Source organism: Ostrinia nubilalis, chromosome 4 (genome assembly GCF_963855985.1).
Source record: "Ostrinia nubilalis chromosome 4, ilOstNubi1.1, whole genome shotgun sequence".
NCBI lineage: Eukaryota > Metazoa > Arthropoda > Insecta > Lepidoptera > Crambidae > Ostrinia > Ostrinia nubilalis.
In genome coordinates this window covers 11733357-11761334 of record NC_087091.1, presented here as the reverse complement: position 1 = coordinate 11761334, position 27978 = coordinate 11733357, and the positions used below count along the sequence as shown (strand labels likewise).

Below are 27978 nucleotides of genomic sequence, written 5' to 3'. Positions count from 1 at the left end.
AACCAACACTTTTCAGTCGACAGAGAGATAAAAATATTAACTTTGAACGAAGACTCCAACTGAGAGCGCGCATTTTGTGTTCTTTTTGTGTAATTAAGGCATGACGCAGTTTTGTATATCGAGAGATATTTGAGATGGTCAGATTGAAGATTGGTTATGTATTTTTCAAAGGTTCGCAGCCCTTATCTTGCCGTGCGTGACGTCAAAGCGCGCTGCGATATATACGGCGGGCGGAGGCGCGCGCGCACATTACGAGTGACCTGCGCATTGCCCACGCGCCTCTCAGTTCCACAACTTATTTCTAGACTTGCGGACATTACTACAAAAATATTGCTCCAGTGCCTAAGTGATTACAAGTGCCGGAATTGATTAGGAAGGTGAGTTTAAATTGTATTTCAGGATTTTTATTTTAAAACAAAAGGAAAACGCTAATTAATTAAAACAACATTGACACTGAAAATAGAGTAGGTACCTACAATACGTAATATTTATTTATCAGTAAGTTATTATTTTACAATCACTTCAGGTGTTTTAATTTAAAAATGCATAATCTTTCAATTTCTACTTAATACTATGTAAAATGCTTATTAGCATTACAAAACTCATTATTTTATTCATTACTCAGATTTTTACTACTTATGTATAACAGACAAAGGTAAACAAAATTATTAATTATAAACGGACGTAATGTAACGTTCGACACTCACTGCACGGCTGAAAGCAATCTATTTCGTAATTATTAAGTTTAATTCTTAGCCTTACCTTACAATCACAATTTGATAATGACCTAAAGAAGTCTAGAATTATAATGAAGGACTCCACTTCAATGTACTAAGTTGTAAATGCGAGTTGCGAAGTGCAAAAACACCGTAAACAATGGAGTACCTAGTACAAGAGGAAAGGCTAAGACGCGACTGAAAGGGAAAAATATCTACAGTGACCGTAATTTATCATGTCGTTATGTCCCATGCCTAGAAATCACCTTGTCGAATTGTATGTGAAAGTCCCTTCTGCAACACCTAGGGCTGACAGGGTCAATTGTCCCTGCACCAGATTACCATCTGTCTCTGCGTGTCCCTCATTGTTTCGACGTTACTATCACTTCTAACTCGATTATATATTATCAAGCTAGCCTGCACATCTTCCTTACGATACAATCTTAAATGGCGATGTCGTAAATTATAAGTACTCTCATTTATAAATAGCTTGCCTATGAAGTGAATCACGCTATAGAACCCCATAACAAGATTAAGAGCTTCATTGTTTAGAATCAGATCTCAGTTTGTTTTAAATATAGATGGTGCGAGACGTTGAGTTCGTTGAGTGTTAGTGAGATAATTTTGAGCTTAGAAATTATTTTTTTGTCTAACTCTTTTAAATAAAAGGTGAGCAGCCCAGATTTGATCCGTTATTAAACTTGTTTTGAATATCAGCGGGTTTTGCCAGCAATATAACAATGCTTAACTTTGGGTTTTTCTCGCAATAAGCGCAAGCATACACTGTAATTTTCTGTCAGTAAGATGCAGTAAAAATATCCGGGGTTGTCCCTTAGTTAGATCGTTGACTCTGTAACAGGTTTCGTTTATTTTGCTCGCATAGCACGCTGGCATTGGCAGCATTTATTAATGCACGCAAAGGATAAAAATTACACCATTCACAGCGGAAACTGATTGTGATAATGTCACTCAACATTCATATATTTTTCCTTTCATTTACTGTACCTACATAAAGTTCAGCTAAATTGAATATAGGTACATTTTTCAAAACATTCCAAAGATACCTACATACCTACTGCATATGAGGATGACAAACGAAATGTGAAGATTCTGGAAAAGATAAACTTGTTTTTTATATTTATAAGGATAAATGGTAAATTGTTTCCATCAACAAAAGCAAGAGAGGTCTATTTAATTTTGTGTGTGAATAATTTGAATCAATTAAGACTAATTCACTTGCTGCACATTATAGAAATGAGATGATTTGATAATAGCTTTATTTTATTAGAAGATCCGTCTAAAATAATTTCAAACGGTAAACATTTTAATAATCAAGGCTTTCAGTCTCAGTCACTATCAAAATACAATGTAAAAATATTTTCGTACCTTGTCGTAATTATGATCTATGATTTGTCATCGATTTAATGAATAAGTAGTGATGGAAAATTGCGTTAGTGGTTACTTATAATAGGAAAACTTGAGAAAATGGTTTTTCGTGAAGGTTGATCAAGTTAATGTAATTACAGGAGAAGTGACGCATCGAATATAGTCTGTTTTGTTGCTTCATCAATTAATTTGATCGTGGGAATGGTCGGATTTCAATGGATAGGTGCCATTTTGGTTTTATTTTGCGTTTTAAATATCCGCAAGTGGGTATGTTTCGCTTCCGCTTCCTAATATTAGGAAGGTTTTGCCTACGCCCAACTGGTTTAGTGCTACAAAAATGCTTGACCTTACATCTTTTCGAAATATGGCGTACTGATAAGTATTACTGCTTTGTTGCGATTCATTGAATGTTTGGAAAAAAATACGTAATTTTTCATTCTTACGATTGATAATAGGCAATGATTAAGTTTCATAACAATTTACAATTGAAAATTAGACTTGGCTTTCAAAGTCATACAAGTTGTAACGAGTTATTTACTAAGCTCTTCATAGGTCATAAGGCGGTCTCCCCGACATTGAACTCGATCACAACTTGACCGGAACGCGTTTGTGTGAAACAGCCATCAATAACAATTAATGTAATGTCACTTAACGAGCACGTAATATTGCATTTATATGGTGGCAATTATATTTTACAAATAACAATTTCATACTTTGACAGACGTATGATACTCAAAATTAATTGTTTGTCGAAACTAAACTGCCGATTCAAAACTTTTTCAGTTGAAAGGTCGTGGACTCGAGTTAAGTAAGCCTTAATCAGTACCTATTTCTATTTACATTAGCTGACATCTCAATAACCTTCATATACAACTACACCAACACTAAAATGTAACTACAATATATGTTTATTAGCATCAAAGAGCCAAATACGCCATATCAAACTCGTAACTTCGACATGGTATAGGCGCGGTCGGTTTTGGCAGGGCCGTTATGCGCATACGCTGATCGGTTGAGACCCTGACATTGACATTAGCTGTGCTTTAAACCAGTCATGTATTGTGCAATGAAATGTCCATATCTGTAACCCATCTGAAGATATTTTTTTCTAAATGAATAAATGTTTCATAAATAAGCCAGTTGACACACCTCGTAGCAATTCTAATGAATGTATTGTTATGTACACTGGACAGTCCTTATTTTATTAATTAGTTTATTTTTCAAGGCTTTTCACTCAGTGATTACGAACGAAGGATAAATTCAAACATTTTCTATGCATTTGAAAACTGGCAACAGATAAAATTTATTCTACGGCGTAAATCAGTAGGTACTGATTATATGTAGTTTCGCAAAAAAAGCTCTTTTGTTATCTTAGAATATTAAAGCAGAAATGCATCAGTTTGTACCTAATCACAAAACTATCATCTGCGCATGCAGTGTCGCGACCACTGTAGGCTAATTTAGTTTCCTATTTCATTCTTGAAAACGGCGTTTACAATTTCGATGACATTTACATTATTTATAGTTTTCTCTATGCCGCACAAATTATGTCGATCACCTCAGTACTGTGTGAGTTTTTCAGTTTTTGTAACTCGATTTTATTGCTTTAGTGATTGTGATTATTTATTAAATAATGAATTCAAAAATAAAGTAGTTACCTAGTTAGCGACAGTTTCCGTCCCTATACCTCTATCATGTCTGAGTCTGCAGGGGTTTTGATAGTGCATAATAATAATATGATATTTTGCAAGCGGCTATTTTTGTTAGTGATGAGTCGCTCAAACAATTTTTCAAGTTTCCGGATTTTGGTTAGCCTTGGGAGTCCGACCTGATCCAACGTAGAATAAAAAACCTATGTTGATGCTTCCAATTAAGTCGCACCTCGTGGGGTGTTTCGTAAGATTACGGATGTTTTCCGGATGCGTGTATTCCGATACTATTATCAGGTTTCGACCTTGCTCTGTTGCCGGAATGCGCCCGAGTCGGGAGCTGGGTGTTGCAAGCTCGCCGCGGTTATTCGCAGTGTTGCAATAATCTGCCTCCGCTCGGCATGGCGGAACGAAAATTCCGGAGATCTTATTTTGGTTGGAAAGGAACTTTTTACCAGATGTGAATAAATCGCTATTAATGCAGGTAGCTAATCATCGGATATGTTTGACCTTTGTCTGATGGGTATTACCCATTTAAATACCTCACAAAGTGGATTGAACATCCAAAATGTTGATGTCGTTCCACTGTCTGCACAAGGAAGCCGGTACAACTTGAATTGATGATATCTTATTTTGGTGAAAACTATGACGACAGTCAGATTAATTTATGCCATTTTACAAGGAAATTATTTAGTGAATTTTTTGCTTATAAATTAAGGTGCATAATAAATTGTTTTTACGATACTAAAACATCACATTAAGAAATGAATATACCTTATTTTTAAATGCAGTTTTTTGTATACCAGGATGCAATAAGCAATTAAATGTTCAGCTGTTAACTCCTATTTGATGTGTCAATGTTTTATTTTATAAAATAAACTAACAATATTATAACTTCAAGAGTAGTACAAAAGGTAAAATTTGTAAAGAAACACAGCATGTCCTTCAGTTTATTGCGATTGGAACGCAATAACATGCTTATAGTGTTATGTACATGCACGGCGTGGTGTGTAAACTGGAAAAAGGACTTTGGATTTGTATGCGGATGTCCTCTTGCTTAATAGTTCTATCTATGAAAGTCATTGGCAGTGATTGGGAAACGCTACACAATTAGAATCTAAAGAACTTCTAGTTCTTTCTGTAATGTAGCAATGAGACCACCTTAGTTGTATGTTCCCATGTTTTTAATTTGATATTGTTTTTGGGAATTTGTGTACCTTTTTTTCTTGTCTTCCTATGTGTCCGTGTCTTATTCTAAATTTTCTTAGAAGAATATTTTGCAAAATTAGGAAAATAGATTGACTGCCTTTTTGATCGTGACATTGATAATTCGGCCATTCTCAGATGAGCTAGTTTTTGCGTGTCCGGGCTGTTAAATCGTTAAAAATGACAAATTAGACACATGCAAGTATTTTTATATGTTACTTAACAACCCTATCCAGTTGTGCATTAAATCATAGGCCTCTATTTTAAGTATTTGTGATTTAAATAATTTCATGAACCTCTGTTCTCTAATTACCGTTACGCGTCCGCACACCGACTTAATGTTAAAAGTTGGCTGTAATTTTTATGTCGTATAGATTTGGTTCACTCCATTCAACATTTTAAAGAGTACAAAAGATTGTCTTATGCATAGCAAAATATCTATTCAATAGAACCATTCTGTAAATAATTAGAATTAAAAAACTGCTTGTCCGAGCGAAAGTCCTAATTCCCGTGACGTTTTCTGTTTTTGGACACACAAGCCTAAATAATAATATTTGACACATCATTTACGCGCGCGGCGCGAGCCCTTAGTTAGTTCTAAGACCTGTTAGTAAGTAGACGTCTATTGCGTTGGCGTACCGTCGATGAATTGCGTAAGAGTATAATTACCATATCTTTGGTTTTCGATTTTTCTATTTACCATGCCCTTATTTTTATATTTGATTTTTGAAGATAGATCCACGTTGTTAATTTAAATAGAATCAGTACTTTGGCCTTCATACGTTGTAGTAAGACAGTATTTGCATACGCTGCAGATTTTGGAAATTTTGAAGAAAAACTGTCGTTTTATAATTTCCATGTACTAATTACCATATATTTATAATCACCGTTGTATGAAATTATTACCTACAAATTGCACTCACGATTGAATAAGTATGATGATAAAATATGAAATATACCTAGACTTTCCCATAACAACTTTACGGACTTTTCTTCCAATCTGACATCAAAATTTTGAAAAGCTTTCGTTAGAGTAACCTCGAAATAGATTCGATTTCATGACGAATGTTCAGCTTCAGTTGCTGCATGGTTGTTGGATTTTAGAGTATATTTTAACCCCTAAGGTAACCCCACAAAAAGAAGTTAGCTGGAGTGAAATCGGGGCTTCTTGATGGCCAGGAGATGTCACCCCTGCGTGAAACATGTCTCGTACCAGACACTTATTTTTACTATTAATATAATTGATATTTACATGTTAAATCATTAATTAATTCTAATATAATACCATTAAAATCTATCCATAATAATATTACCTTTGCCCTAAGAAGATGAGATTGTCCAACATTAACACTTACCTGGCGTGATCACATTAAGAACAAAAGGGAACAAATCAACACACAATGGGACTTTTCAAGACAAGAGTGTATAGGCACTTTGTACCATCCTAGACTGCATCCTAACTGATTTGTTATGCATAGAAAAAACTTCGTGATATGCAATGGATACTGGGCAGAAGAAGCTTGGAGAACAAACTATAAACAAAGGCATCCTAAGACCCATGTACCTACACATATGGCATCGACTTAGCCTCAAAATGTAGAAATACTTTAACGTTTTCAAAATAAAGTATTAAAAATCTTGAGCTGTGCACCTTGGTTTACAAAGTCCACTGAAGTGATACCAAACGTGCCACCAAACAAAGACTAGACAGTCATGAAATCTATTTGCTGCATCCCTTCTAAATTCTGAGAATTCTGCATTCAGGCTCAGGAGAAAGCGAATAGCATCAATCTGAAAACTTGTTGTAAAAGAATCGAGGTAACAAATCATGGGATATGCAGAGCTGGAACTATCATTATTACAAATTCAATTTAATCTGATAATGGCTAATGGCTGATGGCAGATAGATTAAAATAGGAAAAATTACTTGTATCATTAATTACTTTTTCGATATATGCATATCCGAAATGTCTAATTCGTGAGATTGATCCATTCTGTACGTTAAATCGTTTGTACCACATTTATATCAAATAAATTATGATTAAGATTCTGATTCAGCTAAATGCTCTCATTTGAAATGTGACACGTAGCCCCTTCTTGCTGAAACTAAGTGTTCCTGTTATAGCCTCGATTCTTGCAGTATACTGAAAATAACTTGATACAATAAATAATATAAATTTAGTGTTTTTCTTTTTGCAAAGGGTTTATTAAGTGTACCTACACTCTACAGCTTTGTTATGACGCTATATATTTGTATACAAATTTATCAATGCAAGATGTTGTTTCTTTGCTATTTTACATATCTTTTCTAATTACCGTTAGATTAAGTATTAGCCTTATCTAATTACCGTGACCATAAAATTTTTGGATCTCATTTACACGAAAACCGCTTTGAATAATTTGACGCCTTTACGATTGTTAAATTCGTACTTTTCGTGTGTTTTATATTTAAATGCATTTAAGTCAATTAAGCCAAATTTCAAAAATGATATGGTAATTAGGCTGAGAACACCTGATCGTGAGAATGACCGAATTATTAATGATTTGTATTAAGTTTAAGTAATTATTACATATGTTGTTGCACGATTTAAGTTTCGTATAGGAATCTTATTTATTGAAATTGAACTTAAGCGATCACGTACTTAATTGCCATGGATTTTGTAGGTACTTTTGTTACACGTATCAGTTTTCAAGGAAAAATAATTATTTTATTGTTATTTTTATTATTACGATGTATTAAGTTATGCCATATAACGTTTTATACGAGATGCAAATAATTGGTTGTGTGGAAAAATGTTATTTATTAAATATTCAACTGAGCTCCGGCTAACATAACAATTAATATTGACCATTGCGTGTCTCAAGTTAAACCATAAACATCACTTGGCCTTACTTAGTCTCAACTTCTCTGCCTTAACCTCTTAGAGGGAAAAATAATTGTTGTAAGTACTATGACTCTGTTAATATTATAAAGAAACTAGATTCTGGTCGTCCCCATAAAACAGCATGTTACCCAAAGCTTAAAAAACGTGAAAAAGAGATACCTAACATAACTTAGTTATATCGCATATAAAATATGAGTATAAACATTTTTGTACACCATTGCCTACAACATTTCTATGAGACCAGTGCACTTGAGTCGAGTGATGATTTGTTACTTTAGTTAGTCTCTATTAAGTTGAACAGCTCGATGCAGATATCCTTCGCGGTCTTGACTGTATTCATTTGCTACTTCAACTAATACAACAAACTTAGCAACGTAATTATCATATAATAATAAATGTCATAATAATTATTTTATCGCCATTTGCTGTGAGTTACGAGTGTCAGGTATTTGCTTCATTTGTAGAGCATAAATAACTAGATATTTTGGACGGAAAGACTGACCGTTATGTTATTTACATACATTAGGTACATATTTTTCCGGAAATTATTATAGCTCTACTTTAAAAATAGCACACTACTATGGTCAAGGTAAAATTATCGCAATAGTATCATTAAGTCCAAACCTCTGTGATGGTTTGTATATCCTGGCAAGTTTAAACATTTCAATGTTTTATTATTTCTCAGTACCGAACAACACACATTTTTATTAATTCAGAGAATGAGGATGGCTGAAATCAGGCAATTTGTATTCCGAGCGCATCCCTTGAACTAGGCGTTTACGGTTATATACAAACACGTAATCGACCTTAGTATGTGTTTAACGACATGTCATATTAACAGCGCATTTTCCCGTCTTTGTGATCTAGGGGAGATGGGCCCAAAGCGGGTAACTTAAGGTTTATGTCAATAAAAAAGACGTTACTGCTGTTGGAAAGTTATATATTTTTAATAATTCGTACAAGTATGTATTAAACTTTGTAATAAAAACTAAAAATCGCTTCTCTTGTAACAAATCACTTCAAAAATTTAAGAACTAATCAGTCGGTCATTTTACCCGGTTTGCCCGCAGGGGGTGCCCAAAGCGGGTATGGCCCCTGGGGCAAAACGGGTCGAGACTGGGCAAGGCGAATTACTGACGTTGTCTTTGGCTTTCTTAATGTTAGTTGGGGATATCTCTTTTCAAAGGCTTTACACCAATCTTCTCCAGCAGTTTGATTTTTGAAAGGGTGCGGAATTCTATTGCTCTCTGCATATTGATATACGTGAGATAAAAATCCGATTTTGTCAGACCAAAAACAACAACAAAAAAAGATTATCCATGTGAAACAAGGCTTCTATCAATTCAGATTCTTGTTCAGCCAAAACAACAAAAATTACCTATGAAACTACCATTTTTGTATCCATATATAATTAGAATAAGAATAAGAAGCGGTTACCCGTTTTACCCATACCCGCTTTGCCCAAAAGATACTTTTTCACGTTTTGTAAAATAATCTCAAAATCTTTATCAGAAATGTTGCTCAAACAATAAGAATTCTACGCTATTTTAATGAAGAATAATACACAAGTAACAGATTCAACACAACTTTAAACAGAATGAAGTAATTCATATTCACATATCTTGATATTTTTTTGTGAAACAGGCAAATAAAAACATTCGCGTCTCGGAGCTCCGCCGCGCGTCGCCGATGTTTCGGCCTAACTGATTCGTGTCGAAACGAGTGCGGGCGTTGCCACGAAACGCACACATGTGCACAATCGGCTTGTATACGTGAATAACGAAGGCTACCCGCTTTGGGCGGTATACCCGCTTTGGGCTCACCTCCCCTACCGCTTGTTTTTCACGCCTACATAATATACTGTGTAAGTAGTTCTAATTTCGTTTCGTTAGATGAGCTCTTCATATGTATTGAAAAGGACTAGCAAAGCGAAATTTCCTTCTCAAGTATTAAATTAATGTCAAATATTTGTATACATTTACTTTTACATAATAAAAATAGGAGCATTCACGGATCTTAAAGCGGTAGCATCTTGTCCTATACTGCATTTCCAATAAACATCATCTGCCCATTACCTACATAATATTCTTGCATCATACAAAATACAGCTTCTTTTACGTTATGTAGCGTCACTGCATCATACATCATATTGTTAACATTAAGCGCATATATTTCCCGGAGTGGGGTTAAGAACCTCTTTACTATAGGTACAAAATTATGTACTTACGCCGAAATAGAATAAGGATGTAAAAACAAGAATGGAGCAAGTTTATAATCTTGATATCAACATGTTTTTCGTTTCCGCGGAGCTTTTCAGTATTTTCCAAGGGCATATACGAATAGGTACAATGTATACCTTAGAATCACAATATCGACTTTTTCGATGTCATTTTATCATCATTCATCTACTGAAAATCCTTATGTAGGTTATGAAACTAATTGTGATTTAGTATTCATTTCCATCCTCGATGATTGTTGTTCTTTTGTAATACACAGCAATTAAAAATATCGTCACTGATCTTAGTCAGCGAGTAGCGGAAATTCAAGTTCTTTGTCAGTCGTGGAAATTACGCAAATTCTTGCAGTGATAGTTGATGATGATGTCAAGGTCGGAGATACGATTAAGGGTAGGGTGGCAGGGACGAATGCTCACGAACGGCCGCCCAACGCTATGTCTTCCTACATGCCACGACGCGATTACGACTCGACTACGACTGTAGTAAGGAAACGAGTTCAAAATCTGCTGTGTCTCATTCACTTTGTTACACAAGATATTGTAACAAGTACGAGTCAATACAGCTGGGATGTGGGTGTGATAGAGATAGTTAGAGTTAAATGTGTCCAAATGATCAGGTCATGACCAGAATCTTTATGGCATAAGTAAGATCATGCGGATGTGATCAAAATCTTGGTTTTAAAATAATTATTAAAAGTTTTTTTTATACAATATGCTCCCATCATAAAAAAACGTTTAAAATTTGCATGACCTGTCATGTTAATATTGTTTATTTTTACTACCGGTACAAAAAATCTGCCTACACACGGCGTCGTCATAAATTATAACGTACACACATTATTATGTAACAGGTAACATTGGACATTGGACTTGACATTTAAACCAATAAATATAATAATTCGATGACATTAGCTTTTGATCATGCTTTTGGATTTTTAAGAGCAAAGTCCAATTTCTTGGCACATCCATCGATATTCTCATAAAAAAAAATTATTTGTTTAGTGACAAGGCAACTTGGTCATCCTGATCAAACAAGACTTTGGTTTGTATTGTCATTGCGTCGGCTCGTGTAAACGAACCTAATATGTCAACGACGTCGTGTGTATGCCACTCTTGCGCCGCTTTTGTTGTCAGTGCGCAATAACCTGCGCGCTGGCATGCGCAGTATCAGTCAATGAATACGATCAATTTCCATCATTATCCAGTAATGATTTCATACTAGTTTGTGATGGCACTGGAAGACAAAAAACAAAGCAAGTCGAGCTAGTTTTTCGATGCACTTGATGTAATTAAAAAGACGTGCTTGCCTAGTCTAAAAAATTAAAACAAAAGAATTTAAACACTTACATATTTCTTACATATTTTATGCCTTCATCTGAAGCTATATTATGTAAGAACATCCATTTTAAATACAATACCTACTTGCTGCTTTACAGTAATGTTTTGTTTTTTATATTTTGGATAATTTTAATTACACTACTTCACGGTCGTTAACAATATGCATAAAAATAGTATTTTTGCACCGGAAGCATTTCACAAGGTGAATGTTAATAATTGGAGCAATGCATTGCCTTCATGTAATTAAATAACAAGTGACTCAATTTTAATCGAATGAATGAACGGCCATGTGAAAAGCAAGTTTATGAAAGATTTTAGATGAATGTACTCGTATATAGATATAGCACATAAATGAATCAGTGTCTGTGGTATGGGAGCGGCACAGAAGGGGTAACATTGACATTGTGACGTGACCGCATTACAAATCTGAAGGAGATCTGAAGTCTCGCTGACGTTTGAATGTCACAAAAAACCCTCCCTTACCCCTCCCCCCCCATACCTTAGGCACTGACTCAATTAAGCGCTAGACCTATAGATATAAATGAATGTAATCGAAATGAAATTATTATCACGTAATACACATACATCTAATCGAAACATGAGCAATGGAGACAATGACATTGCATTTTCGCTCTAAGCTCGATCCGTTATCAACATTTGCAATTTAAATTTTCAAATACAGAGAACGGGGTTTCTACTGTGTCAATAGACATATTATTATTATTTTTGTAGTTCGTAGAAGGTAAAATCATCGTTAATTTCGCATAAAAATCGACTGAAACAGTGGATGTACTATCTTAGTGATTTCATTATTTCACTTTGCAATGAAAGCACTAACTGAAAATGTTAGGGCCACACTCAGATCATAGAAAGAGAACTGAGGGGCCACACCAAACGTTGGTGTCAATGTTAGTCAGCCTTATGGGTTTGCAGTTTACCGAAATCTATGTTAAAGAAAAAATCGTAAGAGGCCTTTTATTATTTCATTAAACTATGCTCTCGCATAATAACTTAAACTCGTTTGAAATACCAAGTCCTATTTGAGAGAGAGAACATTCTCCAAAATGTATCTATCGTTTTTGAAATATTTTAAAATGTTAGCGCCCACATGAATGACACGATACTAATGTTTTGAATAGACCATTGAAAAAGAAACAAGAGCTATGCACATTTGATAAAACGTGCCCTGTGAAATCAGAATCGCTGTTGGTGAACTTTGGTTCAATTTAGTAATTGCTCACACTGTAATATTTGTACCTAGTTTTCTTAAAGATTTCATCCGCATAGGTTTCATCAAAATTCATCCACCACCTTCCATAACTTTCTCGCAAATCTAAGCGCTTATGTTAGTGTAGATGTATGTAAATAAACATTTATGATTGATAGTTTTTTTATCAAGTCATCACAACACCACAAATATCCGGTTGTAAATTCCCCGTTTTTTATTTACAATAAGTTCATTATAAAACATTTGCCTAAACATCTTTCGGATGGAGGCTTTTTGCGACCTTTTTTTTTATTCAAATCTTTTCTCGATTAATCCACATACCGATTAAAATAACCCGAGGAACGAACCGGTCTGGAATAATGAATGCCGTATGCGTCATTGAAACGGTTTTTTCCATTTATAAATAAATGTTCTCAAAATAAGCCTGGAGTTTTAAAAGCTAATAGTTATGGTGCTATTTTTAACTTACATTTGAATAAGATTAATAGGTGTGTTTACTATTTATTTTAAACGGAAATTTTAGAGCCGGAATTTTGTGGGTGGGCTTTAAATTTTACGGTTCTTCGATAATTTTATTGTATTTGAATATTTTAAACAATATCAACTTTTAGTAGTTAAACTCTTTAGATTTCATGGCTCAATGCTGAAGTCAAAGAAGATTGATTTATGTAGCTTTGGGTTCATTGATCCCTTACATACAAGCCAGCGCAGTGTAGTCTCAGGGCGGAGGGAACGAGTCGCAACTCTGCCCAGCTTGTATTTTTTTTCTTTTAGAAATAATACCTGCTTAGCGATCCAGTTCTGTGATGTAAAACGAGGCCTTGACCATCATAAAGGACAACTTGGTAAATTTTTTCTCAAACAAAAAATTGCGAATACCTTTGCTGCTTCTCGAATCTGCATTGAAACAGATCGGAAGAATTGTAACCAAAGTATAAATTAATATAAATGGATTGTTTTGATTTTTTATCAGTACAATACACAATTATTTAAAATATACCACGTATAAACAATTAGCCTTGATGGAAGGTGTGTGAACAGCAACTCAGATGGGAAATCTATGATAATCTATTACAATCCAAACATTATATCATTCATCCAGTCTTTGTTAGAAACCTCATAGGCATATTACGATAACCAAGAGACCCGTTTATTAAATAATCTGTTATAGTCATTAACTCGCAGTGATATTATCGCGACACCAAAAGCGCATGTAAAGCTTTTTTGAAGTGATGAAAATTAATTATACGTCGTCAATTAATCACAGCGCAGTCGTAACGTGAAATATACGTGTATATGGAGCGAATGTTGTTAAACAAACCAAGGTAGCGTAAAGGTGAGAAATGTACAAGGGTGATGACAAGGGAGAACGAAACTTTCAAGACATGTTTATTTTCGTTAAGATCATCTCAGATAACAATATTTATAAATTAAAACTACCTAGATGATTGAGAACAGAGTTTGAAATACCGGAATACGAAATGACGCAGTATGGCCGGTCTACCCTGACATTCATCGGTATGTTGCTGAACAATATGCAGCGGTTATGCACCAAACTACTTCTCATTCTATAAGTGGTACACTGGCACCACACTTATGCGTGCAACGTAAATCTGTCTCATCTAATGTACTCGTATTATTATAGCCATTGATATCAACATAGGTATTGAATATAAAATTATATTAAGTAATCAGAATTAACCAATAACTGTGTATCTTTGTTGCAGTGAAAATGGAGGTGCTAAATAGGCTAGTGGCAGGCTACCATGACCTGATGGACAACAAGAGTGACCCCAGGGTGAAGGATTGGCTGCTGATGTCCTCCCCGTTCCCCACCCTGGCGATCTGCCTCACATACGTGTTCACGGTCAAAGTGAGTAACGATCAGTCTCATAATCATTTAATTGTACTTACGTCAACGAGAACTCATTTCAATAATAGCCCAGTTCAATACTCTAACTGTCTTATATGTATAATATTTTCCATCGGTAAACTTCCTACAATTACATTGTTTACGTAGGAAAATGAGATTGCTTTTAAAATATCCATATAATTAAAAAATATTTTGATACCAGTTGATAGCGGAAAATATCTATGAATGATCACTCATCTATCGCTATTATTTAAATGCGTGGGTAATATTTATTCTTACTGCGTCATAAAGTTACTTTTAGGCGAGCCTACTGCTATTTTTGTAGTTAATTCGCAGTTGTTTACATAATACATTTATTTTTAGGTACTGGGGCCAAAGCTAATGGAAAATAGGAAACCTTTTGAGCTGAAGAATACACTCATATGGTACAATTTGTTTCAAGTGATATTTAGCTGCTGGCTTTTCTACGAGGTAAGTGCACCTACTGATTTTGACGATAACTATATTAATTTACTTAAAGTATTTTATTTATTAATAAACTTTTTTTTTTCATAGAGCGTAGCAAATGGCTGGTTCACATCATACAGTTTTCGGTGTCAACCTGTGGACTACTCAAGGTCTCCCACCGCAATGAGGGTAAGCACTTGCTATGTTATTTGCGCATACATTATTAATTTAAAAGGCATATAAAGATATGAAACACATTTTAAAATCAAGAAATATAAATGATATTCCACTTGAAAAAATTGACTGCCTGATGTAGAGCTCAAGTCGATTTTTTTAATGACGCGTACAACATAAATCCTACTAAGTAAACAATATTTCGATAATTGAGATCAATGTATTTCTTAACAGGCTAGCGTCTTCCGTTTTGTAACTTGCAAAGTCATCTTTTCTTAATACGCGTTTCAAAGCTTAAAAAAATTTCAAAGCGTAGATTTTGAATTTCGTAGTTACGATTTTCCAGTAACTTCTATTAAGACATGATTGGCTGAATCTAGAAATCCCTAACATAGCCTTAAAGTAATCGGGTGATTAAATAACGATGTCATTGCGGTTTGCGGCTTGTAACGTACTCAATAAATTCTTTATCGAAAGTGTCCTTGTCAATAGGATATCGAAGCTTAAAGCCACTGATAGAAACACCGTTTATAAACTGTTCATAAACAATGTTTCATAATGTTTCATCATCTCTGTAAACAGTTTGTAAACAGTCCATAAACATAGGGGATGAAACATTGTTTATGATACCTACATGTTGCCGTGCTCCCCGCTATGAGTGGAGAGCAAGTGTGGACGACCAAGTTTCAGAAACCTGTGTTTATAGTAAACTTGTTTCACACTAGTCATAAGCAGTTTATCAACAAATGTTGCCTAATGGAATACATGGCTTTAAAACCGTGACTTTGCAAAAATAAATTCTTTATCGAAAGTTTCCTTGTCAATAGGATATCGAAGCTTAAAAACCGTGACTTTGCAAAAATATATTTGTCAATTAATTTAATTAAAGTGACATCACGAATAAAGATGGTAGACGAAAAATGGCTACCTTTATATTTTGTTCTTGTAATTTCTAGTGTTCCTAAGTAAAGTCAACAAGCATCTCGAAGTAATATTCTTTTTATTCGAGCAAAGAGTCCGGATGGATCTTTCTAGAGTCTAATGCGCATAACTTTAGACTAAGAAGCCTTAAACTGGGTTGTTTGCCTTCGGAGATATAGGTACTTCATAACAAGTTATTTTTTGCCTTGTTACACTTTTACGGAAATTATGCAGGGCAAAAACAAAGGACATGCGGTTTTTGTAAACAAATTGGTCATAATACAACTTTAAACTATAATTTAAGCATCGATTTGCAGTCATAACACTATATTTTATAGTTGTCATCGTGCCGGATATTTAAAGGTAAATTACCAGATTCCTTGTGGCAAAAAATCTTGTTTATTGCACTAATCTGAAGTGCATCTACTTTAAAAACAACAAAGATTCTTTATCGCAAGAAAATTAATTAGTTGCCAAAAAAGGTTTCATCAACTTTTGCTCTACTTGAGGTCGTACGTGGTAAGGATTCGGTATAAATAAATGAAATTAAAAGGTACATACGGCTCTAGAAGTAAAGTTATTCCAGTCTAAAGCTTTTTTGCCGACATAAAAAACATTTTTGTTACAACTTTTCATGCGGTCATAATTGACAAGTCATGCTATAATGTATAATTTTTTGTGAGTTTATCCTTTGCTTAATTTTGTTTTGTAATTTTTTGTTACAGATGGCCAGCGGATGTTGGTGGTATTACTTCTCGAAGTTCACAGAGTTCTTCGACACAGTGAGTTGATGTTTAATATGAACCATTACAACGGCGGGTTAGTTTACCCATCGCAAATAAAAATGAATTAGCAAACGAACTGTATAGCTTGTTACAATATTTATCTTTCGAATATCATAGAGTCATCTAAACACAATTCATAAAAAAATAGAAGCTCTACTTTTGACCAGGAAAGAAGTGCGCACCATAAATAGATTTAGCGTTTACGGCACTTCCTATTTATTAATAATCCATAATTAATGAGTTTATTTCGCTCATAACAGTCGGTCATTCTCACTGTCAAGGCGTCGCTGGACTATGTTCATTTCCGTGCCTTCCATGGTCACATGAATTACATTAGCATAGTCCTAATGATACTGAGCTTTAGCTTATCTTTGTTTAGTCCTTCATTCGCACATCATCTGTGTTTATCATGTACAAATACTAGATCGCTTAATTACAAATCATTAACATACAAGTAAGGTGTTATTATTAATAACACGCCGTAAAAAAATATTTGATAAATTTTAGAATATCTTGAGCTTGTTAATGAGCCTACTCGAAGTTTCTAACGCTATATTTAGTTAAAGTCAGCCTTGATTTGGTTTGAACGAGCCTATTTTGAACCGAAGCGATCAAACTGGCTATTTTCTAGAAGGGTCCTTTGTAATTTATGGCGGTAAAACTTTTTTGCACGATGTTCGTTTGGAATCTAGTATGAACATAGTCTGGTATAAACAAATGACAGCTAGGATGTTATCTTAATGGCGTTTGTTGTCTTTGTCTCGGCAAACATACTTTGTATGGTTTAATCCGTGGGGGGTCCGCTAAGAGGCCTATGACAGGTTCAAAGGTCACCCTTCATTTGCCAAGATAATCCTCCTAATTTGGAGTGCACATAACATAGCCAAGAAAAACAATAAAAAGGTCAATAAACTCTGACTCTACATTGGAGAGTATAAAAATTTTGTCCTTAAGTTCTCAAGTAAAATCATCTTTCTCTTTTTAGTTAGGCTAACTAACCAAGAAATTGCAACGCGTTCCAAGTAAAAATTGAATGAATCTATGTTTTTATCAATACGCGGCTTTCAAATTAAACGCAAGCGACGCTATAAATGGTGCAGTTTCTATGTTTCTAATTAATCGTGTCTTTTGTTTGCAGATCTTCTTCGTGATGCGTAAGAAGTTCGACCACGTGTCGAAGCTGCATGTGATCCACCACGGCATCATGCCCATGTCGGTCTGGTTCGGAGTCAAGTTCACTCCAGGTAAGCATTAATTTGATTCTGAATTGTTTCTATTATATCACTTTACAGGGTGTTAGGTAAATGGGTATATGAGCCGACGCGTCTTTCCATTCTATACATAGCCAGAACGCAAGGGTGTGAAACTAATCGAGTATAGTTTGGATGTGACTTTTTTTACTAAGCTCCTCCAAACTATACACGACCAGTACGCATACGCTGCGTACTGCTCGCGTATACTTTGTAGTGACTTAGGTCAATTATCTTACTCCAAAATATACATCGTCAGTACGCATACGGACTAATCATGTATGTATTGTAATAAGTTCGCGATTACAATGTATACGCGAGTACTTAGTTGCATGCTCGTCATTTTGACTTACCTCTCTTTCTATTACATATTAATTCATAACTGCGTGTCTACTTTAAACATTGAATCAATTTCGACACGTGCCATTGTTTTGATAAAGAGCTTTTTGGTGTTTCATGTTCTGCCATAGAAAAGATATTTGTTTTGGGGCTGAATAACTCTTAAATTAAGAATTATGTATGTCAAAATGATTTTTGTTCTTGAGATAAAATTACAATTAAATAAATAAAAATAAATATCCCTGGACATTTTACACTGCGCTTCTAGTCCCAAACTAAGCAAAGCCCATAGTACATATGGGTACTAGATAACGGATATAAACATACTTAAATACTTTTTTTGTAAATACATACTTATTATACATAGAAGACACCCAGTCCAATACAAACAAATATCAAAATATGTTCATGCACACAAATTAATGTTTGTACTGTGCGGGAATCGAACCCGCTACCTCCGGAACAGTTATCAGTTTCGAACCACTACACCGAACGGTCGACAATTTTAGTTAATAATGCACGTTTAACTTTCTTCATTCACTCTCACTAATAAATAATTGGTATTTAATTTGAAATCTACCTAATCAATTTAATTTCAGAAACCACTTACATTAGTGTTATAAATCTAGATTTATTATAATAATATGTAGATTCAGTAAAATAATAATATTTTATGTAATAATTAATGAATTTAAAAATGGCATCACCGTACGTGATCAACATAATAGGTAGTTCTTATTTCTAATCTCGAGGACAAAGCACGAGCATAATATCTAATAAATGTAATAATTTTAAATATAATTCCATATTTTATTAAATCAAATAAACTAAACACACTCTAGTCAACTGTAAGTGGTGTAGTATAGTTTGGAGCGAAGACGGAATCCATCCACGATACAAACTATACACGATCAGTACGCAAAATTCGTGTATAGTTTGTAGTGACCGACTTACAAAGAGACACTCCAAAATATACACGAGCAGTTTCCTATGGGTGCGTTCTGGCCATGTATAGAACGGAAAGACGCTGAGCCGACACTAGCCCATGTTAACATGGGCATATAAATGGTATGGTGAAGTCAGTTTGATATCATCATTTTAATTTTTTAACTTTTCATACAAAATAAATTTTATAAAATCCGATTTGTATGAAAATTAAAATAATTAAAACGAAGATATCAATTTTCTGACTTCACCATACCATTTATATGCCCATGTTAACATGGGCTAGTGTCGGCTCATATACCCATTTACCTAACAGCCTGTAGATTATCTACTACAGAACTAATTCTGTAGTTTTGCCAATTTTGGCAAGCTCCCTTTTTTAAGTTGTTTGCAACATAAATATAGCCTTGCATTTAAAATAGTCATCTAGGCAGACTTTTGGCTGTTCGTTAGTTAATAGAAGAATTAATCTGAATAAACAATTTGTAACAGATAGTGGTATCACTTTCAGTATTATTAAAAACTTGATTTTTCCTGAAGATACAAACAGATTACAATGGAACTTCAAGATGCGTCGATTAAAAGGATTACTTATAGTTTGCGGAACTAAAAACTAGACTCGCTTCCCTTTTGATATTACTCAATGACCTCACCGCGTAGTAACTTACTAAGATATGGTAAATAAACACGTTTTTTGTTATTATGTAGGTATTTTTATCCTCAACAAATTACTTAGTTGCATTTTTGTTGCTAAGTTTATAATAATGAAGTTTGTGCATGGATTAGTTAGTTGTAGGTTTCCTGATATTTTTTCAGTATACATTCCAAATGCAATGCATCTTAATTTTCACATTCGCAAATGTAACGAGAAAGCTCTACATGCTATAAAGTTCTGTTTTAGTTACCTATAATCAGTTCGGTAATGTATGAGTCAGGCGAAATGATTTGAAGAATATTATCAAAATAAAAATAATAACTATATTATTGTAACTATTCTTTAATGCCAAGGTAAACCAGAGTACATTCTAATGCATAGCATAAAAACATTTTATATTGCGTGTTAGATTTTTAATGAATTGCGACAAATCAGTAAATAAATATATTTAATAATATTTGTTAGAACTCTTGGAGTTGAGACGCAAAACACTGTTCATTAGGGCTTTTTATAAGTCTGAATGAAGAAAAGCGATTCAGTATGTGAAGGTACCTACTAAAAAATAAATCTAAGCATGTAATTGTTCTAAACTAATGTACCAGGGGTTTTAAACTGTTCTTGAGGTTGAAAGACTGCACCAATGGTACCAGGGTTTTCAGCAGCAATTACTATAAAGGAAGATTTTATACTTAATGATTATTAAACGAATAAAATGTTCATTGGGTGCAGCTATACATAAAAAATATTAAGTATCAAGAACAGTATCAAGGGAATTGTAGTCATCATCAAGGATTTACCTACATACAGACTTCAAAATATTCATATTTTTCTTATGTTTTGCTTTTATGATATTAGATAACTAGATAACTATTAAAATTCTTCTACAGTATCCAATTGAGTATTACTAAGAATACTTGCTGTACATAATAACTACTGCAAACACTTACTTCGCCGTGAAAACAAATAAGCGCCGACTAGCGAATAAGTACGAAACACCACACCTACTTCTCAAAATGTTTACATTTCTAATCCTACTTACTTGAAAAGTAAGAACTTACGTCATTTTATCTATAACTAGCTGTGCCTGTGACTTCGTACGCGTGCAAATAGTTTGAATAATATTCCCGTTTTCGCAACATTTTTCTTACTATTATACTCCGTCCTTATTGGCTGGTGATGAATTACTTTAAATGCAAATTGTATCTTAATGCCTTTTAAATATCTTAATAAGTCAGAGATAAAAAATACCATTGTTATTCGAATGAAATAAAACTAAAATACCGAACAAAAACGATAGGCAAAGGCATCAAAAGGTTAAAAGTTAATAAGATTCCAATACTATTATGTCTGTAATCATTATTTTCCATAATAATACAATGCATAAAGATTGCTCGTGTGTGCAATATTGTAACACAATAAATTTTGTTTTATCATTAGCATAACTTATTGTAAAAGTACCTGCCTACCGTAGAATTAAAACACTGTTCATTTCATTTAAGTAGGTTGGAGGTAACAACTATTTGAAGATGTTTCTAAAGATATAAAAATAAAAACGTATGAGAAAATTATCCTACAAGATTGCAGAAATATGAACCTACTAAAGTAATATTATCTTTTCAGGCGGTCACTCGACTTTCTTCGGGATGCTGAACACATTCGTGCACATCGTCATGTACTCGTACTACCTCTTGGCGGCCCTCGGTCCTCAGGTGCAGAAGTATCTGTGGTGGAAGAAATACCTCACCGCCCTGCAGATGGTAAGGACCTTTCATGTTCTTAATTTTTCCTTTCCTGAGGTATTCCTCGAAGTACACTTATGTTTACTAATATAAAGATTTTAAAATTAATATAGTTACGCTTCAAGGAATACCTTAGACTAGGCGCAGACCATCGATTCTTCGTCGGCCGATAGTTTAGTCGGGCAGTTGATCAGTATTGGCATGTATGGAAGTGCGCACATTACACCGATTTGATTTGGCCGATTCTTCATACGATTTAAAATCGGGCACAATTATCGGCCAACTAAAAATCGATGGTCTGCGCCTAGTCTTAGCTTGTGTAGAGTCGCTACTAAGTAGCGCAGCAAATCGACCCTCGTTCGTTGTTATAAATAAACCGAATAACGAATGTTTCATATTGCACAGAGTGATCCACTGTCAATATACGAGTGATCCTATCAGGGCCATGGTTTTAGTGTTATTATTAATGTTTGGCAAGCTTTCAAGTTTTTCCGAGTAATGGACATGCCCAATATAAAGATATACAGAACATACAACTGCCTACGTCTCGTTGTATCTAAAATCCTGAGGTCATTAATAATAATAAATATTCTTGGTCATTTTACACTGCGCCTCTTGTCACAAATTAAGCAAAGCTTGTACTATGGGGTACATTAACATCACAGTTTGTGAAAGGTTGCTAAAAATGTGTACAAAAAGTTCACTTGCGTAGGTAAGCTTTTTGTTACTACATTAGAAGCATCTTGAGATTAGATTACCTATACTTATAATAAATCTGTAGAGAGGTCAATTCTGTACATGAAATATATTTTCAAAATAACTATCAGGGTGTGATTAGTGATCGATACTGATGCCAAAAATGCAATCAGTAAAATTTTTGTCTGTCTGTCTGTCTGTCTGTCTGTATGTTCCTTATAGAAACAAAAACTACTAGATTTTAACGAAACTTGGTACGATTATTCTTCATACTCCTGGGCAGGTTATAGGATACTTAGGAATTCCCACGGGAACGGGAATTAGCGGGAAAATCCATTTGTATGAAAAATCTAAACCGCTTAAGTTAGACGCTTGAAATTTGGCATGCAGGTACCTTAGTAAACTTAAAGCTTAGTTACAACAGGATATTGCAAAATTCCCATGGGAACGGGAGTTAGCGGGAAAAAACATTTGTATGAAAAAATCTAAACCGCGTAAGATAGATGAAGGGGGTAAAACGGGATCCACGCGTACGAAGTCGCGGGCGGCCGCTAGTCTCGAATAAAAACATCTCTTGCGTATCCGCTATGTAAGTACGCATTTTTTGCACTTGAACTTTTGGTGGTGAATTATTATTATTGAGTTTTGACAGCGACGAATAGACCTTTGTTAATCAGAGGTCAGGCAGCAAACGTGTGTAGGCTCTCGTCAATTACAACCATGAAAAGTCTAAAATAATTTTCATCAAGGCGTTTTTCACGTTATTTAATAATTAAATAACATTACGAACGCGCCTGACTCACTTGTAAATGTATGAAATGTAGAAAAACACTTTTTTATATCTATTTCAAGAAATAAAATATGTGGTTGGTTAATGTGGTTATGCAATAAACGATTGAGTATTGAGTATTATCCTTATACTAAATTGTCTATTATATTGTAAGCAAAATAAGTGGAAGTCGATCGGAAACTCTACAGCTCATTACAGTGGTCTCTATATTGTTCATTATTATCAATTAATGTCACTTTGTCAGTACGTAAATGAACATAAACTGTATTATTTTCGTCCTTGCGTTCATTTTCATTGGCAGTGGTCGCATTCTTTACGTGTGTTTCCCTTTCTCGGCCTGTTGACTCTCCATACATACATAATTAACAAGCTTGTTTACGGTGACATGTAAATAATCGTGCACTTACATGTAATGTGCAAAACATGCGCCATTAGTTAGTGTTAGTGATGTCGCTTAAAATGTTTATTGTACTGTTAATAAAATAGTACATTACAATGGATTAATATTAATCCGTGACATTACTAGCTCTTTGCCTGATAAACTTTACCTACTGGGGTATTTATCTAGCAGTAATTCCGTGTAGCAAATATTGAAACACCAAAATAGTATAACCAACAATCAAAATTGTAGTTAAGTAATATTTACTGTCTGCCGGTTTTTACGGTCATTTTATGTAAAGAAATGTTACATTAGGAACATAAAGCTAAAAGGAATTCGTAACACCCACAGTTTGCTTAGGTATATAGAAGTGCAAAACTATGCGCCAATATTTGAATATTTCATTTTTAAGCCGGATCTAAACGTCGTAGTGGAATGATCTCATAAAAAGATGGACTTTCGATTTTTCCCGAACTTAAGATGTTTTCGGGAAAATGTGTTGTTAATCTACGGCAATCAATTTAGCAATCAATAAGTAAATAAATTATTTCTATTTCTATCCTCTTTGGGCAATTCCACTACAACGTTTAGAATATAGTTTAAGTATGTATCTACTTATGGATGGAAATACTTTTAATGCAGGACGCGACGTCTGCAGCTTCTTCTTCGTTTCAATTAAGATGTCCACTGTGGACTAAAAGCCTCCTCAAAGCCTCTATGGGTTATCTAGAACTTATATTAATGTGTGCTATCGTTACAGGTCCAATTCGTGATGGTGTTCATCCACGCCTTCCAGTTATTGTTCATCGACTGCGACTACCCGCGCGCCTTCGTCTGGTGGATCGGAATGCACGCAGTTCTATTCTACTATCTCTTCTCCGACTTCTACAAGCAGGCCTACAAGAAGAAGTCCAACGTAAGTTATTTTTCGAACAAATGCTTCTTATAATCCGATCATAGATACAGTGGATGGGATATTTATAGTTAACCTTGACTTTTTAGTATTAACAATCTTTGCATGTCGTAAATTTTGATCATCATTGTTATTTGAAAAGTCATTTTTTTATATTAAAATATCTCAATTTGGAGGTCGCAGTCGCAAAATCGCAGGCTAGATCATCGTGATTATCCAAATAGATTGAGTTTAGGTAGGCTTGTTTTTGCGGAGTCATCAAAACATGTGTGATTCTGCAACTTAAAGTAATTAACCTTTTCTTTCTTTTTTGCAGAATGCCAAAGCCAAGGTCAAGGTGGAGATCGAATCATCGAAATCAGAACCAAAAGAGATGAAGCTGCCATTATTGAATGGTTTTGCCAATGGTTCAGCGCTCAGTGACGTCCGGCAAAGGATGGCCGGAGCGGTCGCGTCGCAGTGACCCGACCTCTGGATTAGTGAACTTAGCATATCATAGACTTGACTGGTGACCCTGAGTGCTGGGAACAATATTCGAATCCGATGAACGTGGCTCTAAAGATGGTGACTGATGGAGTTGGAAAATAATTTTTAGAGAAACTTATGAGTTCTATTATAGTCAAAATAATACACTAAAAGTGATCCGTGAGTAAGTCCCTATTTCTCCGAAAACTATGTAAGTGTGAGCTTTCGAGTCTTGGTGATAGTACCTACACTTCATAGGTGCATACGTCGACATTCGCGGTATAAGCTGTGGAGGAGAATAGTTTTATTTGATTATAAATTCTATTTTACTACAAATCAAGAGTACAAAGAAACCTCAAATGTTTGTCCCTCCCTTGTAAGAAAACAAACTGGACTTTTACGAAACGTTATTATAATCCATCTCAATGATATTTTAGGATATCTAATGCGATAGAACCTTTTGATTAAGCAGGTTACCACAGTTTGTTTTCGACGAAATAACGCTCAATTAATTTAAGTTATTGCTATAGTGTAGTTATTTGGATAGGTTAGTATTGGTAATTTATTAAAATTGATAATCCAGTAAGTTATCGAATACGACTTGTATGGTATTATTTATTTCGACGGCTATGGACGATCAGAGCTTCCATGTTGTCGTATTTTTATATTTTTGTTACTTAAGTAGATATTAAATTAGTATAAAGTTTTTGTATTAGAAATTTATGACAATGAACATTTAGGTTTGTTTTCATTTTGGCGATATTATGCCCGTCATAAAATATTAAGTAGAAGATACTAAAATGTGATTTTTAATATGAATTGCTGATATTACATGATTTTTACTAAACATTTGCTTATGTTTCTATTAAATAGAAGTTTAAAATCACATAACCATTTTGTAAACTACTAAATATTGTATTTATACAAAATAAGTATATTATTACGCCAAATGACAGTCCGTTTGATTAGAGAGTCAAAATCCGTTAGATTCTTGTGTTTGTATAAACATTAGATAGGCAGATTTTTAAAGTCGACATAGATTCAATAACGTTTTGATCCAGCTATGGCTATGGTGACCTAATAAAATTTGCGTGTTTATCTAAAGTTTTATCTGAAAACAATACATATCTCTAGTATTGACGAACACTCTATATTTACTTAGTTTACTTATTGATAAGGTTATAGACGGGCCAGTAAAATTAATCTAAAATCTACAGTAGGAATTATGGACCTACTTCTGTATAATTGTAAATATATGCATAAAATTTATGGCACATTCATTGGTAAAATGTCCGTAACAAATTGTGATATTTGTCTAATAAAAAATACCATTTAGATGTGTGTTTTCATTATTCTAATTTCGCTATCCTAGTTGTTAAAAACTCAATTATACCCCTTGTGTCCCCTTTTTATACAAAACACAAGCATTTTATTGGAAAATTAGTTCAGACCATGCTCAATTGTTGATTTTTCACCTTAATGTTTGTTAGATGGTCATATTAGGTATGTTAAAAACAAATGGGCAAAATATTTCTAAACAAGATACTGACCACTTTTGCCATTTTACGCCACCATGCACCCACGCAACGACAACCGCATCTAATTTATTTATTTATTTATTTATTAATAACCTAAAGAGAATGGGAAACCCCTTGCTTAATTTTATCTATCGCAAAAAGTATCACGAAGATTACAAGCTATCAAGCCACATTAGGTTTTTGTATCAGATTAAGTTCACGGGAAATACCCAATGGGTCAAGTTTTTTTGTTCATACCGCAGCTAGGTATATAGTAAAATATTGAGCTGAATAGTTTGTTTGCTTGAACGCCCTAATCTCAGGAAATACCTACTAAAAATATTGTTGTGTTGGATAGTCCAGAAGGCTTTAGGCTATATACATCATCCTACAGCCAATAAGGGCGGAGTAGTAAAGAAAAATGTTGCAAAAACGGGAAATATTAGTTATTTTAATCTATTTTCACGCGTACGAAGTCGCGGGCACATCTAGTGAATAGAATTATGTAAACTTAAAGTTGACAGAAAGCTGATAAAAATAATATTAAGTATCTATGCCACGAAGGATGGTCGTGATCATTTACGAGTAATACTCGTACTAGTAGTGCCACGCAGTAGTATCTGGTAAGACAGGAATTATTGCTTCATCACCTACCCACGTCAATTCATCGAATATCAATCATCAGCCGATAAATTGAATACTGAATGATGACGATGTTCACAAACATAGATAGGTACTATCATTTTCTCATGGCTCTACTAAACATGATGAATAAATAGGTTCAAAGAGATTTTCCCTTTCTTTACCTTTATAAAAGAAAACCTTACTAAATCTTTCAGACGTTTATTTATTTTGCCTTCTTATTTTACTATAATAAATTGGTAAAGTAATTGTTAAGACATCTGCAAATGGTTAATGATTGCTGTAACATCTCTGTGTTTAGTTGTATTGAGATGCCTGGAACACATTTTCAGGATAGGAGGAACATGGAAAGTTTTGTTGAAGAGAACAATAATAGTGACATCTTGGTAAATGTATGTGTAACTACTTCATTCGATATAACTAGTAGAGCTAACATTAATGGCAGTTATGTGGTGTAGAGAGCAAACCATAGATGGCGTTACTGTTCAAAGAGAAATCTTTCGACGTGAAAACTCACTCCTGCGCAATGCGAGTTCATCAATGCAATTTTATCATTTAGACTCCCGACTAAGATACATATTTCGTCTGGAATTTTAATGAAGTATGCTTGCTGTGTTTTATTTTTTTATTACTGGACTATTCTGAAGTATTTTCATTTAATTTGGCTTAGTAGGAACTGTACTGTTTGTAGTAAGGCTTTCCTGAATGTTTAGTGAAGCTGATTTTCATTTACAGTTCGGACCGATATATTTTTTCTAGGTGTGCGAAATGTGTTTGTATTCTATTCTATTGTATAAGTACTAT

At 34.2% G+C, this 27978-nt stretch overlaps 1 protein-coding gene across 1 annotated transcript; it reads left to right on the top strand.

Moving 5' to 3' along the window:
• Positions 1–247: 247 nt before the first annotated feature.
• On the top strand, positions 248–26350 carry LOC135071109 (very long chain fatty acid elongase AAEL008004). The gene is made up of 9 exons (XM_063964879.1): positions 248–377; positions 14372–14517; positions 14881–14988; positions 15073–15153; positions 16785–16841; positions 17983–18088; positions 21654–21790; positions 24398–24553; positions 24867–26350. Exons 2-9 carry the CDS (start codon positions 14377–14379, stop codon positions 25011–25013), a joined length of 933 nt encoding a protein of 310 aa, XP_063820949.1. The 5' UTR covers positions 248–377; positions 14372–14376; the 3' UTR covers positions 25014–26350.
• The last annotated feature ends 1628 nt before the right edge of the window (positions 26351–27978 follow it).